Raw genomic sequence first — 20,630 nt, forward strand, 5'->3', positions numbered from 1 at the left:
CTTACAGGAAACATTTCTGAAACCTTTTGGCAGTTTCTGTATAAAAATCAGCATGTGCTTACCCTGTCTTTGCCACTTGACACACCATTGGAGGCTGCAGCCATTCATGTTTCCTTGGGTCATACCATCACTGTTTGTTCTCTCTACCTGTCACCTGGGGAGACATATGATCAATCCAGACCTTGATACTCTCATTGAACAGTTCCCGTATCCCTTTTCATCCTGTGGGACTTTAATGGACATCATCCCTCTGGGAAGTGCTGATATTGATGGAAGGGGTTGCTCTGTAAAGCAAATGCTCTCTGATCACAACCTTTCTCTTTTCAATACTGGCTCTTCTACTTATTTCCATGCACCTTGTTAGTCCTTTACTGCTATTGATCTCTCAATTTGCTCCCCTTCATTGTTTTCCCATTTTTCATAGAGGGTTGACAATAATCCATGAGGCAGTGATCATTTTCCTATAATCTTGAGAGAGACTGGCTGTAGTCAATTCTACCAGACCTGCATGCCCCAGTGGAAGCTGGATCAGGCAAACTGGCCCTCTTTCACTGCTGTCACAGAACTTGATCCTGCCATCGTCTGTAAGCCATTAATAGACGACTGTGTGGCAGCAGTAACTGACTATTATACAAGCAGCTGCTCAATGCATTCCTAAAACCTTGACCACGTTTTCCACTATATCCTCGTCCATGGTGGAATCCTGCCTTCCACATGGCACACAAGGCTCAAAAACGGGCATGGGATACTTTCCGAAGATATCCCACACCCTCAAACCGCATTGCTTTCCAGCGGCCTCTTTCACATCTCATGTCAGTCGTCGAACATGAGTTATATTGAGCGGCAGCTACAGACTGCCCCCAATTGTTTACTGAAGTGGACCACAGAACGGCTTTAACTTCTCTCTCTCTAAAACTTTTTTTTTGCACTTTTGCTGACAATAGGGTATTCACCCTGATACTGAACTCCAAGTTGTACTGCCTATGATCCCTGAGATTGAGTTCTTGGGGCTTATCTTTAACAATAAGCTGACCTTTATACCACACATCAAGCAGCTACAGGTCAAATCTACAAGAGCACTGAACATTCTCCGTGTCCTCTCTTCCACCATCTGGGGAGCGGTTTGACGTTCTATGCTAAAGATGTATTGTGCTCTTATTCGATCGAAATTCGACTATGGATCACTGGTCTATGGCTCTGCTAGACCATCAGTCTTAAAGATGGTAGACCCTATTCATCATCAAAGACTTCGCCTCTGCACTGGGGATTTCTGCACTTCCCCAGTTCAGAGCTCATACATAGTTTCATGAATCTTCTTTGCACCTCCGCTGTTTGCAACTGTCTTTACTATATGCTTCGAAATTTCATTCCTTACCAAAGTTTCCCACCTAGGGTTATGTTTTCCTTCCTTGATGGGACATGCTTTATCAGACCAGACAGTCTGCCATTGTTCCTTTCAGCCTTCTTGTCCAGGTGCATGTGGATGAATTGGGTCTGTCCGTGGATGACATTGCTGTATTCATTGGTCAACCCATCCCATCATGGCTTCTTACAGTTCCCAATTGTAACATATCTTTAAGCCATCTGAGAAAAGTAGACACTCCTGATTGGAAATACTGTCTGCTATTAGCTGAACATCTTTTGAACCATCCTTTCATTCCTATTTATACAGATGGTTCAAAATCAAGTGACTGTGTGGACTCTGCCATGGTTTGTTGTGGCTTGATGGTTGCATGCAGAATCCCCTCTATAGCTTCTGTGTTCACTGCTGAACTGTATGCCATTTCTCTTGCCCTGGATCACAAAGAAGCTAAGCAGTACTCAAACTGCACTATTTATACTAACTCGCTTAGTTTTCTACTGGACTTGGAATCGCTTCACATTGGTTCACATCTTGTTCTCGCCGATATTCAAAACTGACTGGCCCATTTCTCTTTAACATCTACTTCTATACAGCTTTTCTGGATACCGGGCCACGTTGGTATTCGCAGGAATGAGCTCACCGACACTGCAGCTAAGTCTGTCTGCTCTGGCACTATCACAGCTGTGCCTGTCCCATACATGAACTGTGGTCCTGTCATCAAGACTCGGCTCCATGCCAGCTGGCAGTCGACTTGGAGTGAACAACACGAAAACAAACTTTTCCAAATAAAACCCTATATTGGACTTTGGCCATCTTGCTTCTGTAAGGATTGGAAAGAGGAAGTTGTTCTAACTAGACTATGCATTGGTCACAGTTTTTAACTCATCATTTTCTTTTATCTGGAACTGATGCACCAGTGTGTAGTTTGTGTAAAACTCAGATCACGATAAGCCACATTTTACTTTCTTCTCATCATTACGACTCTCAATGATGGCACCATTTAAAACATGTTCTGTCCCGAGGTTTGTCCATAACGTTAGGCAGTGTTATTGGTGATGGTGACACTGTCCAACGTGATAATGCTTTTAGTTTTTTAAAGACCATTAATCTTTTTAATGCCATTTAAGTTTTAATTTATACGTTACAACTTTTTAATATGGCGCCCTTTTAAAAATCACAGTTCATCTAGTTCGATTTGAAATTAGAAACCGACCACAACATTAAATAACGCGAAACCAGGATTGGAAATGCCAACTTCAGTTGACTAACGCTGCTGTTTTAACTACCAATTAGTCATCCTGGCGAGTTATTATTGTAATTTTGCTACACGTCTTTTAAAACCTTTTTATTACTTTCCTTTTTGAAAATAGTCATAACGTCAAGTAACTCGGAACCAGGACTGGTAAGGCCAACTTCAGGTGACTGACGGTGGTTTTTGTACTTACTTGTTAGTCTTCCTGGCGAGTTATGATAATTAGTTACGCTACAGAAAGGCCTTCACAAGTTGAATTGCTGTAGTTTTTCTCTTAACATTGTAGACTAGATGTACACATTGGTTTTATACTATTTATGTTTTTAACTTTGTTTTGTTTTACCTTAATTTCCTTTTAACTTTTTACCGGATGTTTGGCACAGATAGCCTAGCTACTTTGTGCCATAAAGCACTAAATCAACCAACCAACCAACTGAGTTCGAGATATATCTGTAAAGTACTGGTGATATTTATCATATAACAGTGGAGCAGTACCGTTGTGATTATTGCACTTGTAAATTATTATTTATACAGTTATTATGTATGTTAACCTTTATGTGTATCAGCTTATTAATTTGTTAATTACAACTTTAATACTACCAAACAAATATATTTCAGTTGGATGATTTTCAAAGTTTGGCATACTAAAGACTTGTGATTTAACATTAATAGCTAACATGCTAGGCAGTCTTCAAGGAAGACGTGTATCATTTAAACATGAAGATATTATTGTCGACACAGTAATAAATCATGAATTTTCAAGTAAAAAAATTATTTTACTGAACATTTCTTAATTTTTCACAATTGAACTAGTTCGTTGTGAAACACTTCCAAGTTATTTAAAGAAGAGTTCATACATTACATTACCTGCTGAAGTTAGTATTCCATGTAATTATCTTACTTACCCCTAGGTGGTAGTGTCTTGTTGTTGTTACTCTTTTCATTTTCATTTTGCTTTACTTTGGAAAGCAATCACCTTTCCACAACTGTCTGCAAGCAGTGAAGAGTGTTATAGGGGTGAGACATAGTGGGCTTAAGTACCCACATTTCACTCTCCTAATTTCTATTTCTTTTAATTATTTTGTTATTTAATTTTGATTATTATTATTTATGAACTTCTTCAAATGACTAGCAAATGGAGGTTAAAACTGACAGGGGGTGTATACCAACTGCAATGTGGGTCCTATTTCCACAGTTACCTCCTAAACCTTAAGTACATTTTATATCCCACATTATAGCCTGTACTTTGGGGATCCTTTTGATTTGTGCAACTTTTTTATTTTCGTTTATTGGAATGTGATTATATAAATGAACTTATTTTTGGTTGTTGGTATATTTTTCTTTTTTGTTCTTTCTGTAGAAATAAGGCTGGTTACTTGATGAGTAAACTTGAGACTTTTAGCCAACAGTACCTTCAGTGTGACCAGTGAAAATTGTTCAAGTTATTAACTAATGGCAACTCTATATTTGGCGTAACTGTGTTGATTATGTAAGTTTTAGATCCACCAGTCATTGATTCAGGAGTGTTGATGTAATCATATAGTTTTAAAAAAACTGTTTTTGTAGAAAAAACTTTATACTCTAGCACAGAAATTATTTGTATGAGTCATTGATGATGAATGTGCTCAAAATATTTGTTGATGTGAATACTGCAATAAAATGCAAGTATTTATACAAATAATACAAATTAAAATACATAAATAAGATATTTTTTATGCTCCGTCATCTGCTTATTCTTAACATTTTGCAAAGTAATTGATAAACAGTAAGAAATAATAAATGAATTTGTAGCCTGATCTTGATTACTTGTTGTTATTTACATTTTGATATATGTTATAAGTAAAAGACAGTTGACTGATTGTTTATCTTGTATTAAGTAGGTGTTTGTATTAGGCTATTCTTTTGGAGATGCAATTTAAGTTACTCTTGTGGAATATCTGAAAGTAGTTTAATAATTGATTTAAATTTTGTTAAGATGAGTAGAAACTGTTGTTGTTGTTTAACTATATGGTCTGTAATTTTTAACTGCTCAGAACATCTTATAATGAAAGGTTTAAGTAAAGCAGTATAGAAGTATATTTACATGAGATGAAAATTGCGATTGAATAACTGTTTTCAAATAATGTAACTCAATGCTGATAATGTGAAAATGTTTAAATATAGTATTTTAAAAAGTGTATAGAATCTGTGTGTAAGCCAAAACTGTTATTATACAGAGCTTTAATAAACTATTCCATATGGAAATGTGTAATTCTAGAAACATTATATTTTTTGAGTTTCTGTGACCTACGTTTTATTGTTTGGGAAATATCTATGTATACATACATACATATACACCTGGTGGTCTTCTGCACTTTTCAGATATTTAGGCTTGTTTATTTTCTCTTGTGCATTTAACTTGCAATTAAGAAGGTGACAGAAGCTTGTTCTGATGAAAGTTGAGGTTTATTTGTAAGTCTGTGCAAGACCATTGCTTCAGAATTTTTCAAATAATGTCTCATGTTTAGTTCACTATTGAAGTAACTGAAATTCAAAACTAATTTTGAATCAGTAACTGAAACATGTTTATCTTTTATATGCTGTTGTTACAACAGAAGATCATAAGCTTCACGATAACAGGATTTTGCAGGAAAAGTATCTTCAAAGAGTCTGCTCATATTTAAACCATTGATTATTGTGTGCCCCACATTACCAGTGGATTTTACTAAAGATAAATCAGTTCTTCCAGCATTGTTTCTGTGTTTTTCACTGAAACAGATAGTGATGTTTAATGAAATTTCTTGTGTAAATTGTTGATTAACTGATTGAAAATTATTTTATTTAAATCATGGGTGAATACGTTAGTGATTCAATAATATAAGAAAGAATTACTATTGCTTCTCAAAGATAACCTTTGTAATACTGGACAGATTGCAAGATTTTTTACAATATCTCAGGAGGGTACTATGTACCATGTTTATGTGGAAGTGCCTTCACCTCTGTCTTAGGTTTAACACATCAGTGTTACAGCTTTTAACTTATAAAATGTAGATGAATAAATTCAAAATCAGCATCTTAAATATTTGATGTCTCACAGAAAAAGATACATAGTTTTATGGTTGAATATTTGAATTAATTTGTCACATACTAGTTGCCTGTTAAAAAAATTATAATTTCAGCAAATTTCTGATTTGAAAAATACACTGCATGTCTGTTTTTTTAACTGCTCATTTTTTTTATAAGTATTAAAATGTTTATTGAAAAATTTATGGTTCACATTCAACAGTTACTTTCCATAAGCATGTAGAAATATTTGGTGCATTGAAAGAGAGACGTTATTTAATTGGAAAGAACATACAAACCATTTCTGGTAAATATCTAGATGTATTTTTAACTTGTAACAGGATAAAGGTATTTGTTGTAATTTAGTTCTTAAGAAATGGATAAGATACAACAATGCCATTGCTGCTGCTTTTTTTATAAGTAATGTTTGTAAGATTTATTAAATAAAAGATTTGAAGAATATAAAATAAACTTTGACTAGTTCACAAAATATATAGGTTTCAAGTCTTTTTTTCGTACGCTAAATTCAAATGTACGAGTTTATCACACATACTGCACATTTCACGTCTGCATTATTGTACAAATTAATTGAAGAAAATAAGCGAATATAGAAAGCAGTTAATTTTTATATGTATTTCCACAGAGTAGTGAACATTTTAAATGTAACTTTACCCACAATTATTAGATAAACCTTCAGGAAAGATCTGATTTGTATTCCTTATATAAAGAATAAGTTACTCCCTTGGTGTTATTTATATTTAATAATTTACTCTTTTTCAAAGCAATTGTGAATAGAAAAAAATCACGTTTGTAATGATACATGTTATTCAAACACAAAAAAGTTAACTTTAATTTACTTTCAAAGACTAAAACACTAAAAGATGTACCTTAGAACGACTGAATGTTTTACATAAGTTGTGTAATATTCTAAATTATGTTTATAATAATAAAGGCACTTGCAAAGTGCACGCCCTCCCTTTCTTTTGCAGTAACCAGCCTAGAATGTACACCAAAGAGTTCCTCAACCTGAAACATTTACTGCCATTGTAAGAAAAGTGGTTAACTTTAAATATAACACTTATGTTTGACTTGTATTTGGCCCAGCATGGCCAGGTGGGTTAAGGCACTCGAGTCGTAATCTGAGGGTCGCGGGTTCGAATCCCCGTCACACCAAACATGTTGGCCCTTTCAGCCGTGGGGACATTATAATGTAACGGTCAGTCCCACTATTCGTTGGTAAAAGAGTAACCCAAGAGTTTGCACTGGCTGGTGATGACTAGCTAATTGTCTTCCCTCTAGTCTTACACTGCTAAATTAAGGACGGCTAGCGCAGATAGCCCTCGTGTAGCGTAGCGCGAAATTCAAAACAAACAAACCAAATCGACTTGCATTTAACAAAAGTTTATTATTTGTTTTGGACAGGACAATCAATCGTTTGATTAAAATATCAAATTTATTTCCAATTATACTGTAAAGATGCACACAGGACTGAAAGTAATTTCTGTTGTCTGCTGAACTAATATACACGTACTTAATTAAAACTGGCTAATCTATAACATTTGTGTACTAATATAATCAAAGTTTATTTTAAAGACGTACTTGAGACAGCCTTAAATTCTGCAACAGGTAATAAGTAATACAATACTTAAATAACTAAATCCGTAATGTTATGCATTAAGAGTTCACACATTTTTCCTGATTAGGTTGATATTTATTGCAGTTTTTCACACATTTTTCCCGATTTAACTGATGGTCATACCGAATAATTTGAAGGACTTTTCCGTATGCGAAATGGTTAATTGTGTTATTAACAGTAATTACTTATTACATTTTAATAAAAAAATACACAATCTTTTCGTCCGTTGAGTACACATAAACACTGGCGTAAGAGAATCATATGAACTTTATTAATGTTTTAAATGTTAGTATCACTGTTTTATCGTCCCTCTAACTTTTACGTTTTCAAATTATAAAACTAGTTTATCTTTCAACTCATAATTAATTCCATTACATTCAGACAGAAACAGTTTTATCCAGTGCCTGTTGTAGATCGTTTAGTAAATCCTCCGTATCTTCCAGTCCGATGTTTGTTTGTTTTGGAATTTCGCACAAATCTACTCGAGGGCTATCTGTGCTAGCCGTCCCTAATTTAGCAGTATAAGACTAGAGGGAAGGCAGCTAGTCAACACCACCCATCGCCAATTCTTGGGCTACTCTTTACCAACGAATAGTGGGATTGACCGTCACATTATACGCCCCCACGGCTGGGAGGGCGAGTATGTTTAGCGCGACGCGGGCGCGAAAACGCGACCCTCGGATTATGAGTCGCACGCCTTACGCGCTTGGCCATGCCAGGCCCTTCCAGTCCGACAGATAGACGTATCAAATTATCTGTAATTCCATTTTTCTGTATTCCTCTTCTATCCCGTTGTGACTAATATCAGCTCTATTAGAACAGATACAATTACTTTTATCGCGGTGCACAGGTCAAGAAATTGGTTGCAACATAATTCCTTAAAAACTAAAACGACTACAATGAAACAAACCATTAAAAACTCGAAATGTGATTACGACAAATAATATGATTGTAAAACAAAACAGTTCCAACAAATCGTGTAAAGTATCATAAATAATGTTCACTAGTGGAGAAAATCATAAAAATAATTGACGAAACTCTTATGTCAATTCGAACATAAGTTGATCTAGTAAACGTAATTCTCGTCAACGTAAACTAACCATTAATCGTTACTAACTATTTTGTCTGACTCAGTATTAACGTGTATGTTGACATTAGATGTGATGCTTATAAAAGTGTGCAAGTGCTGAGATCAGGATGATAATTACAGTAAACTGTTGGACCTCATTGATAATGACAGCGATACCAAATCTGAAAGGCTACAATTGTCCTAATATTTATCTACATATGTTTTTTTTACGTTATATATCATGATATGGCCGAGATTTTCGTTATTAATCAACCGTATCCTCAGATAATGATATTTAAATATAGTTTAAATAGCTAGTGCGATACAAATCTGGTGTCGGAATTTAAACAAGTTCGATTCTAACGTGAGAATAAATAACTAAAAAAACTCATAAATCAAGAACTAATAAGGATAGTAGAAAGTGTATGTTGTGCTTACGGAGTTTATGTAAATATTTTGAAGACTATTTATTGCATGTAAATACTTTTGGCCGTCCGTGGCTGAGCGGTAAAAATGAGAAGCTTATAATAATTAAAAATCGGGTTTCTTCACCCGCGGTGGGTCAAATACAGATAGCTCAGCGCGTAGCTGTGTTGTTACCAATCACTTAATAACGTATCACGTGTATGTGTTATTCGCAAAATAGCAAAACAAAAAAAAAAAAGAACTAAAAAATTTCTAATTATAGTTCGGAATATAATCGCTATGTTTTGCCAAATTCAACGTTTGGTACTACTTTGTGTAACATAGTCTGATAACGGAAACTATTTACCTGCTGTTCTGTAGGATAGCTGTATTGTGTCTCAAACTTTACCTTGTATACGTGGCGGTTTGTTTACGACTGTTGTATACCTTTGTTATTATTGGTCAGTTACAGAGAGCAGGTGAATTGTAAACGTAGTTTTAACGTTTGTAGACAGACTCCTTCCTGTCCTGGGAGAGTTAAAAGTCGGAAATTGAAGTCTGATTTGTCTGATTCATTCTGATGACTGTGTATTTATCCACTGGCCATCATCTAGAGTCATCTGTTCATTTCCCTTTTGTTTTATTTAAATACAATTTATGTATTTATTTCGTTTTTAACTTTACAACGATAACCCAATAGTCCTTTACCACCTTTGTGATCGACATGGCCAAGCTGTTAAGGCGCTCGACTCGTAATCCAAGAATCACACCAAACATGATTATTTTTTCAGCCGCGCGGTCATTATAATGTACGGGTAATCCCACTATTTGTTTGTAAAAGAGTAGTCAATGAGTTGGCGGAGGGTGTAATGACAGGCTGAGTTACCTCTAGAGTTATGCTGATAAATTAGGGAAGGCTAGCGCAGATAGCCCTCGTGTATCTTGGAGCGAAATTCATAAAACAAACAAATATTTTCTCCGTGTCCCTGACAGTTAAAACCTCAAACCGGACTTTGCCTCTTTAATTCTACTGATAACAAATCACTGATACAGAGTCTGTCCTTCTGTGTAAAGGATTCCGAATCTCCAATTGAAACAATAGAAACAAACAATAGAAATTAATAATATCTCAAATTATCTTAAACAGCTTAATACCTTCCTTAGTACAAAAATTAATATTATTTCAAATTATCTTAAACAGTTTAATACAGGGGTGTGCAACATTTTTCGTCGGTGGGCCATATAACCAACTTCATCAATCAAGCGGGGCCACTTAAAAAACAAGCTTATTCGTGTACATGCACAATAAATTAAAAAAAATTCTCAAAATGCAAGCAATAATATTTTATATTTTTGCATGAGTGATCATTTTAGTGCGACACTTGAAATTTAGAGTCCTTGCAGAGCTTGTCAATATCAGCTTTGACAGAAGTGGTTGCCACTCTTAACTGACTGGTCAAATGTTCATCAGTCAGCTGACTTCTACATTTGGTTTTGATGAGCTTCATTTTGGAGAAAAATTGCTCACAGCAGTAGGTGCTACCAAAAAGGGAGGCAATTCTTTGTGCATGACGGGACAAATTGGGAAACTTTTCACGTACACAGAGTTTGTAAAAGTCTAGCAAACTGTTTTCAGAGAATTTCCTTTTAGTGTCCATGTCAGCCTGCAGTTCAATGAGTTCCATTTGGCAATCATCAGGACTGTCTTCCACTGCCAAATCAAAAGGTTGAGCGAACAATTTCAATCTAATTTCAGTTTGTCTGAAATCTGGAAATCTGTTTGCAAACTCATCACGCAACTTTTGTACAGTGGTTCCATATTTGGTGCAATCCAGATTAGGAAATTCCAGTTTCCTGGTTGCAAGACATGTAAAATGGGTCAATATGGCTCTTCTCAACTGAACCTGGAAAAGTTCCAATTTCTTCTCAAAAGCACAAATATGCTCAAACAACTTATTCACAAGTTGACTTTTCCCTTGTAGTTTTAAGTTTAAATCAGACAGATGCTGTGTAATGTCTGTGAGGAATGCTAAGTCATTCAGCCAGTTCTCATTGCTCAAGAAGTCCACATTCTGACGTTTGCTCTCCATGAAGAACTTAATCTCCTCTCGCAGATTCCAGAATCTCTTCAAAGTAGCAGCTCTACTAAGCCAACGTACAGCAGAGAAGTACAAAACATCTGAATACTCACTGTCCAGCTCATCGAAAAAAAGTTTTAAATTGTCGATGATTTAATCCTCGTGTTCGAATATAATTTACGCATTGGACGACATTTTTCTTGACTTCTGCAAAATCCAGAACTTTGGTGCACAAGCTCTCTTGGTGAATAATGCAATGGCTTACAACTACGTCTTGTGCTCCAATTGCAGTTAGAAATTTCTTGGTGAATCCATTTGTCCTACCTGTCATGGAAGGAGCACCATCTGTTGTAACACCACATAATTTATAAGGATTCAGTTCAAACTTTTCTACAATCTTAAGCACTTGTTCACAAATATCCTGTCCAGTGGTTGTGGAGGAAAGGCTTGCCATATCTAAAAAACTCTTCGAAAACATCAAAGCCTGCAGTAACAGCTCTGATGAAAATGACAAGTTGAGATGTGTCATTGATATCAGTGCTTTCATCCAAAGCCAGACTGAAAGCTTCACACGAATTCAATCTCTCTTTCAAAGTTTCTTTGATGTCCTCTGAAAGATCTTTTGTCCTGCGTGAGACAGTAAAGCGGGAAAGGCTAGTTTGCTCCACCAAATATTTTTCTCTGACATGCATATTCTGTGAATATTGTTAAACAATTTTAATAAATTTTCCATCACTGAAAGGCTTTCCCTTTTCTGCCATACATTCACAAAGCTTAAAACTCAGTTTTGTCACCAGTTCTGAATTTTTCTTGAAAGTGGTAAAAACACCTTGTTGCTTTTCAATGGATGTTTTAAATGTTCAATTTTGTCCTTTCGTGCCTGACCAACAATTTCATCAAACTGGGAGGAGTGCTTAGTTGCGTAATGTCGCTTAATATTGTACTCTTTCATGACTGCAATTGTAGTTTGACAGACGAGGCAGACAACACCTTGATTATGTGGGACAACAAGATATTTTGTGCACCATTCACTGTTGAATAACCTTCCTCATCATCAATTTTCGTTTCTTAACTGCTGACATTTTACTAGCCCTGAAATCAAAACAAAATTATTCTCACGAAAATAGCAAAGTAAAAAAATCATAGAATTTATTTACACATGGAACCTCTTATGGACAGAAACACATGTTTCTAAATTGGCATCCCGATCATAGCCTTCCGGTACTTAAATTAATTGAGAATAGCAAAATACAGTGTGACCTCGCCTATTTGCGGTTCGCCATTCGCGGCCCGCATATTCGCGGGTTATGCGCGAACTGCGTTTTGTAGGTCACAGAGACTGAAAGGGCTTTTCGAGGAGATTTCTGTTGTATTTACACAATCAAGCCGTTTTATCAATTGTCGTCTTCACCAAACAAGATTGGACTGCTATTGGCTGACTGCCTCAGCTTCCCCAACAACGCAAACGGCAAAGCACAGCCCGGTAACGCACGGTACAATTTAGTGAAATACATAACAGTATGCAATATTGCTTCATTATTACTGCATCAATGAGTATAAGTATCATTAGTGTTTGGGAAGCATTTCATATAGTATATAATCGCATACATATATGTTTCAAAACTGCATCCAATATTCGCGGTTTTTCGCTATTCGCGGGAGGGTAAAGAACGTAACCCCCGCGAATAACGAGGTCACACTGTACATAGAATCAGATGCATCTGAAAGCAAAAATTTTAATAAATTCAGTAAAGTCACAACAATATGCTAAATAATAATCAATTTACCTTCAATCTCTTGTAGTAACTGTAAAAGGTAATAAAATTTTCACCAATAATGAATGACGGACAGCAGAGGTTAGGGAAAACTGTCGCCAGCGGGCGAAGGCGAGGTTCAGGACATGACGTTGAGTCGTAGACAATAGTGCTAGTGCACGTCACCTATTCATGCCCTAAGGAGGCCGACCAATCGAATTCGGCCTTCTCCTCTCTTGCAAAGATAATTTTAGAAGTTTGTCGAGTCGAAGCCTGGGAATCCCGTAGGATCGATGCTTTTAAAAATATTCCAACCTGACGATGACCGAAGAAGGTCGAAACGTTGTTCGCTCTTCTATGTAAAGTGTTTTCTCAGCCCAAACGAGCCGTTTTTGCATATAAATTTCTCAACAAGTGGGTTTCTCGTCATCACTGATTATTGCCACACTAAATGGCTTGGCGGGCCGGGTTGTGGCCCGCGGGCCGCCTGTTGCACACCCCTGGTTTAATACCTTTCTTAAAACAGAAATTAATAATATTCCACGTTATATTAAACAGCTTAATACCTTCCTTAAAACATGAATTAATAATATTTCAAATTATCTTAAACATCTTAATACCTTTCAGAGAATAGAAATTAATAATATCTCTAATTATCTTAAACAGCTTAATACCTTCCTTAGTACAGAAATTAATAACATTTGAAATTATCTTAAGCAGTTTAATACCTTTCAAAGAATACATATAGCAATGAAGAATATCCAAACAATATGAAACAAAATATTTGTCATAGTTGTAAATGCAAAATAAGAAATTAGGAACTGAAAAAATTTAGCACATGCTTTATGCTCAAAATGTCATTACACGACTTTTCTTATGATATGAGGTTACAAGAATCGAGACATAAAAAAGACGCGAAAAATTTAGCTTGCATTATTTCCAATAGACCTGAATTATCTTGTTATTCACCGTGACACGTTCTTTGTTTGTTTCCTCAGATAAGATTCCACAAGAAACAATAACACTATTCTTAGTTTTAGTTTACGAGATAGGGTGAATATAGATAAAAACTGATTATCAGCTAATAAAAATCAAAATGAGAAACATTCCAGTAAGCGCAGCCACACATTTTAACCGCAATAAAATATATACATCATTCATAACTTAATATGGGTTCAATTTTTTCTTACATCTTGTTGTAATCATTTTTCGGTTTCGTCGGGGAAAAATATTAAATTATACAATTGACCTTTTTTTTCTGCTGATTTTTGCCAGGTGAGAGGTATATAAAGTTTTGTTTTATATATCTAAAACAATTTTCAATGAATCGTAATTATCCTCTTGAAAAACCAAACGGAACGAGATAGAACATAATTGTATAATTGCCGGCTATAAAACACAAATACCTAAAGCTTCCATTATTATCGTCTCAAGAACTGAAACCAAAATGGAGAATAATACACATATAGATCATGATTAACTCGTAATAAATGAATAACTGAGTTGTTAAAACGTGAGAAATAACTATAATGAAACAGGATGAAAGGTAATGTAATGAAAGTTAGCTGAGAACAATAGAGCTTCTCAACAGTCTCTTGTTTTGACCCTGGGCCAGCATGGTCAGGTGGGTTAAGGCGTTCGACTCGAAATCTGAGGGTTGCGGGTTCCAATCCCTTTCAAACCAAACATGCTCGCTTTTTCAGCCGCAGAGGCGTAACGGTCAATCCCACTATTCGTTGGTAAAAGAGTAGCCCAAGAGTTGGCGGTGGGTGGTGATGACTAGCTGCCTTCCCTCTACTCTTACACTGCTAATTTTGGGACGGCTAGCGCAGATAGCCCTTGAGTAGCTTTATGCTTAATTATAAACAATATATTGACCTAAGAGAGAGAGACACAATCCTTGGACAAAATAAACATTTGCGATATTAGTCCAAATTTTAGGGGTAAATTATTAAATTCCAGTTGTTGTTTTTTTACCTTATTATTCACACAGTATATTGCTCTAGTTTTTATCATATGACTCACATAGCTTGGTACTCTACCTTTTACCTTGCTATTCACACAGTATATTACTCTAGTTTTATTTTATTATTCAGAATATGGTATTTTACCTCATAATTCACGCAGTTATCGATCATTTTAAATCTTTTATCGATCTTTTATTTAGTTTACTTTTTGTACCTCTTTAAGATATATTTCTTTCATTGTTACTAAATCGTTTTTGTTTATTTTTTGAAGAATATAATATAATGATCATTTCTCTATCTTTAAGAGAAATCTCAGTTTTGTTATTGAATGGAATACCTTTCAAACAATACAGTTTTTACTAAAATAAAAGAATTAAACTAAGTTATTAATTAATTGATACTTGATCGTGAACTTTAATAGACGAATTCTTGAAAAATGCCGTATTTTATTATTTTTCAATTTATTAATTACATTAACCAGTTCAGTGCCGTAGACGAGATATCTCGCTCAAGCCGATTGGTAAAACAGTGCCACGGACGAGTTAATTCGTTCTTAATAATACCTAACTTCAACGCTAGTTGTCAGCACTATACATGCATTTGATCTACTTACAAATTGTTTCACTTTCAATCCAAATTAGCCCGCTGTTGTTTTTAAACAATAAACATATTGCTGAAATTATCACTATATAATATAAACCTACATCAACAACAACCCTCGTCATTAATAAGGATGTAATACTAAGATGTCGTTAATTAGATAAGTGTATCTTAACACTAACTAGTCTTAACCTGTTGACTACCAAGTATTGCAGCTGCTACGGCAATTTCAAACCAAGTTCAAAATACAACTAATGCTTCCTAGTTTTAATTAATCACACCAAAACATGCAAGTGCTTCTACATGGAGGTTAACAGGCGTTAAATATTCACTCACCTGGATAGAGAACCTTCTTCACCATCGGGTGTCCTTCCAGAAAACAAGCAATATCTAAAGCATTTTTTTCGTGCTGACGCATTCTTACTGGTAAGGTCTTCAACCCACGACAGACGAGATAACAATCAAAAGGTGATGGAACCGGACCAAGTGCTGAAAAAAGTGTGTTTGTCGTAGTATTATAGGTGCATAGAAAGCTTTTGTTTTCATTTCTGGTGCGAGGTGTGTATATGTATTGATCACTAATGAATTTATTAATCACGTCTTTTATTGTGGAAAACAATATGTCATGAAGATTTGCTTTAGTTTTCATCGTTTAAATATTCAAATCTCCTTAATGTTACAAGAATTCACAGAGTAAAAAGTTGAACTTAAAAACTGTACTTTATTTGATTTCTGTGAAAGAAAGAATATTGCTTGTTTTTCAGACTTTATACAGAATATATATATATATATATATATATATATATATGTGTTCAATATTTTATTGTCATAATGCTTTGACGAGAAAGTTAATTACGTTATGTTTTATCGTTGTAAAATACGTAAAAGTGAGAAGTAATAACAGAGAAGGTGGCGTATGATTGTACAAACATGTAAGATTCCTTATTCTTGTTTGTATAAGCTGTTTTGAATATTTGTTGGCCAAAATACACATAAACACCTGTTTTGTTTAGACGGGTATGCTTTTGGTATAATCGTTTTCCAAAACAAATCAACGCTTTCTTCAGAAACCTTCTCTGTACTTCGTGTAGAATCATACCTTCTCTCGTGCCAGAAGAGATGTGGCTTCAAATTGTTCGACTCTCCAGAAACGGTATAAAGCAAATGAACGCTGTCAGAACAAAAGGATACTCCCAGCGTACTGTATTCAGAATCTAGAAATATCGTCGTATTAGAGGAATTATTGTTTGAGGAGAACATACTGATTGACGCCGAAAAACTACTTAAGTGGATGACCTTGATTTGATCAGGTTAAGAGGTGATGGTCAAAAGAAGTCTTTCAACACATTTCGACAGGGACAGCATGAACATATTATTTACAGCTATTATATAGTATAATTTATCTTGGAGGAGTGTTCTTTGGCCAAGAACACATGCTAACTTACAGGTTGGACCCTCAAGACATTTTGGATAAGTCCTGTTTCCGGCTTGTTAAAATAATAAATTCTGTTTTTCCTACAAGAAAAACACAAGAGGTGGTGCAGTACATATTTGGGCAGCTACTCATCATCATGAAAAAAAACAGATCTTTATATTCTCTAGGGAACGCCAATGGCGCTTCCTACAGGCATCGCATCGAAAAGATATTTTTGCTATATGTCAGGGCAAGGTTTAATGATAACTATGTGTTCTAGGATGACAATGATACTGCTCACAATGCACATATTGCACCGCGTTATCTTCACCAAGAGGAAATTATAAGATTGCCTTGGCCAGCAAAGTCTCCAGATTGTAAATTCCATCGAGAAATATTTTGCCACGCCACCTTGCAGGGATTATTAAGGTACAAGAAAATCCTACCAACTGCTAATTTTTTTATAAAAACTGCTATTTTGTTACAGACGCTAACTGTAATAATTTAATGTTATATTTTGGCATTATATATGTTTCAGTAAGGTTTTGTTGTGATAGATAAAATTTGCATTACACATCTTTCTGCAGGTATCTGATGAAATTGCTTACTGTTCTGACAAATCGTTCGTGATGTCCATAAAACCTGTCTCATTACATAAATTAGGTATGTAGATATTTAATACAGCGTGCATTTCTCAGTTTGACAGGGCTTAATTTTATTTTTATTCCATCTTCATAATGGTATTTTATTTGTAACAAAACATGTAAACATTTTGCCCAAGACTGTAATGTCGAAATTTTAAAATCTGGAGAAATTAAGATTGAAAAATGTATTCTTTTCAAAATGGTTTACTATTTTCCAGTTATCACAAATATATATAGATGTAATATACGAAAAATATGCATTAATGACCTCATGGTGAAGTTTTATTTTATTACATCATCGTGAGGTTTTGTGCAAAACAAAACAATTCGTCCATGTGGATATATATATATATATAACCTCAAATACACACTACTCAATATTTTCATATTAAAAACAGCGTGAATTTCTATTATGCTTCAGATTCAATTCTTACGTTAAAGGTTAATTGACAATAATTGAAAAATTAATTTTTTTTCAAGTTACTCGTGATCGTCCTTTTATTTAAACTGTTATCAGTTTATAAGTCGTACGTGTTACTAGGTGAATATTCAGTAATTTTAGAACACAAATTCGTGAAATTACGTTCTTCTTTGGACACTGAATAATCGAGAGTAATTTGACAAAAAAAATGGTTGAAACTACTTACTGCGTTGTGCAAAGGATAATCGTTGATATATATCCTTATTTCTAGTCACAATAGATCCCAAACAGATGTCACAATGACCTGTTATAAATATTTAGAAACAAACAAATCCATCAGTACCTTATGGTCTTTCACAGACAAACAAGAAATAGAAATAATTACTTTTTACATCAACAGCTTATGATCTGATTTCTAATGAGATACAGAAATGATAATTTTTTTGCACAATCATATAATGATCCTTCACAGAGTAATAAGAAATAGAAATAACTCCGGGCTACTGCACACAAAAGTGGACTAGATTGCATGACTTTTTTACCATTTTTGATGAAGAGAAACCAACTTGAAATAAAAAAATATCACAGAACGGCTTATATGGGTATTAACACTTTTATTGATAAGCAAAGAATAAAGTTTCGACCTTCCTAGTTCATCTTCAGGTTAACAAAAGGAGTTTGCAATTGACCGTTGTCGGACACATGTCTTAGTGACGAGAGTATAAACGAGTACGGGATTGTAGGGGGCGTTGCAGCAACTTATACAGAAATTAAAACCAAAATTAAACCAATATAAAGGAACACTTTTATACCTATACTAATTAATAACCTGACATCCAACTGCAACTTTTGCCATATTCAATTACTTTTCATTATTTATCTATCTATTTAATAATGACTTTCCCAGATTTTTATATACCTCAAACAAACGTACATAGTAAAAGTAGCCAAAACAGACGTGATGACATATATATTTATTCAAGTCAAAATTCTGCAAGACAGGTTAAAACCAATATCAAAGAATTAGAACCTCAAAATAAGTCAGTACCTGCTAAGTTTAAACACATCAACTTATAATATGATGTCTTTTTCATAGTAACTGTTTAAATACTATTCAAAACATGGAAACAATAACAATCAAAACGTTCACCTGAAATAACTAGATTCAGTATTATCTTCTAAGTTACCTAACTTACAGCACATTGCAATATTCAGATTATATATCTCACATTTTTAGTAGCTGCCTGTTTTACTACATTAGATTCTACAATTAATCACTTCATTTTTCAACTTGATTCTGCCATTACAGATTTTTGATCAGCATTGTCTACCAAGACAGTTACATCTTCTCGTAGTCTCTGGCTCCAAAATAGATAGCCATCAAGGATCAATTAAGTGAAACGAAAGCTAAGAGACAAAGGTAAAACCTAAATTTTTGCCTGTATTTCTTGTCTAGCACCTATTGCATTCTCTAGGAGAGCTGGTGTTAGCTGGTGTGAAATTAGACCAACCACCAATCGATTTAATATGCGCTATCACTCTCCTCTGAGCAACGAGAGAAACCTCTTGCATGTTCTCAGTAAAACTTAATTTCGTTATAAAGAACCTCCGCTCCACATTGGCTTGTCCATGCGATGTAATTAGTCCAAGTTTAAAAACTTCCCAAACTGTTGAGCTCTAACATGAGTTTATCTTTTTTACATAATTATTCAGGAACGAATCCACTGACTCATTCTTCAGTGGATCAAAATCTCTAAAATAATGATGATCAGAACTATGGAAAGTTTGTACACTGTCTATAAAATCATAGTATTCTTCTTTGACAGTTTCGCTTGTCCCTTCATTCAAATGCTGGAGTTCAATCAGCTTCTCTACGGGATTTTGAACTGATGTTCGCAAACATCTGAATCCTAATAACACAGGCAGCAGATCCTCAGTCCTGTTATGAGCAGTGAAAGCCGAGGTAAAGTAATGTGATACAATGCAAACATCAACAGGACTCCAGTATCTAACATGAATGCCTACTTGTTTCTTATTCAAGCTGCTGTTGTGAGATTCATAGAACGTGAGTACTATTTTATTCGCTTGTTGGAAGCGTGTAGCCAACTGATTGTCAAAATATGGACCAAGTCCAAAGTCTACAAGGTAAGTACACTTGTCTTCAACACATGTTAATTTTTTACCTATAGCGCTGTTAAGAAACATTTATTTAAATGTCTCAGAAATGTTATTACAACTACTGTAGCTAAATTAGGGTATCACACATTTTACAGCCCAAATAATTTCGGCTCTAGGTTCATCGGTATGAGAAATATTCTCAGTTATGTTAGCATGTGTATACTTATTTGTACTGGTACTTGGTTTGTCCTGACTTAAGAATAAACAAATGCCTAAACTGTTGTTCATATGTTTCAAGTTGCTTTTATATTTTTTTCCATTCATGTATGGATTTGCCCATGTTCCCAAGGCCGAAAGTCTTTGCAAAAATGCATACGCTGCAGCGTGCCATATGTAGGCACTTTTTCAAGCCATGTTCTATATAATTCACTCTCTTTCAAGTTCACCTCATGTTTACACTTCTCAGGGATGATATGAGAACAATTTAAAAACAGGATCAAAATTATTATCATATGATGGTAAGAGTTCCTGAACTGCAAGCAGTTCTTTTCAGGTATTTTAACCATTTTTACAGATTTTAAATAGTGCGCGGGAAAACGAGTCTAATAGAATGGTGAACACAGCTATGAAACCAAACTGTCTTGTATAAGCTTATCGTTGATTGGTCATTCCGTGCTTCACGGATGGATAATTGCCTCACTTTCATTCAGAAACTATTAAATGAAAGTATAATGAATTCTGAGTGGCCAAACACGATAGGGAAATATAACGTCGCCACATTTAGGCTTCAGCTTTACCTGGGGAAATTAGTGCTAAATGTTGTCGTTGTTTTTAACGATATTTACTTTTTTGCTAAAACTGAAATGT

General features: G+C 34.9%; 2 protein-coding genes across 2 annotated transcripts in view; one reads left to right on the forward strand and one right to left on the reverse strand.

Annotated features, from left to right (window-relative positions):
• Positions 1 to 6,147, forward strand: part of LOC143232552 (mitofusin-2-like) — a 99,800-nt gene extending 93,653 nt beyond the window's left edge. The window contains exon 16 of the mRNA XM_076468126.1: positions 3,976 to 6,147. Within this exon, the coding sequence (XP_076324241.1) occupies positions 3,976 to 4,045 (70 nt within the window). The 3' untranslated portion in view covers positions 4,046 to 6,147. The remainder of the gene's footprint in view (positions 1 to 3,975) is intronic.
• Positions 5,825 to 20,630, reverse strand: part of LOC143252374 (putative cystathionine gamma-lyase 2) — an 89,880-nt gene continuing 75,074 nt past the window's right edge. The window contains exon 11 of the transcript XR_013028971.1: positions 5,825 to 6,428. The gene's annotated coding sequence lies outside the window, so the exon portion shown is untranslated. The remainder of the gene's footprint in view (positions 6,429 to 20,630) is intronic.

This window comes from Tachypleus tridentatus, chromosome 1 (assembly GCF_004210375.1).
Source record: "Tachypleus tridentatus isolate NWPU-2018 chromosome 1, ASM421037v1, whole genome shotgun sequence".
Classification (NCBI taxonomy): Eukaryota; Metazoa; Arthropoda; class Merostomata; order Xiphosura; family Limulidae; genus Tachypleus; species Tachypleus tridentatus.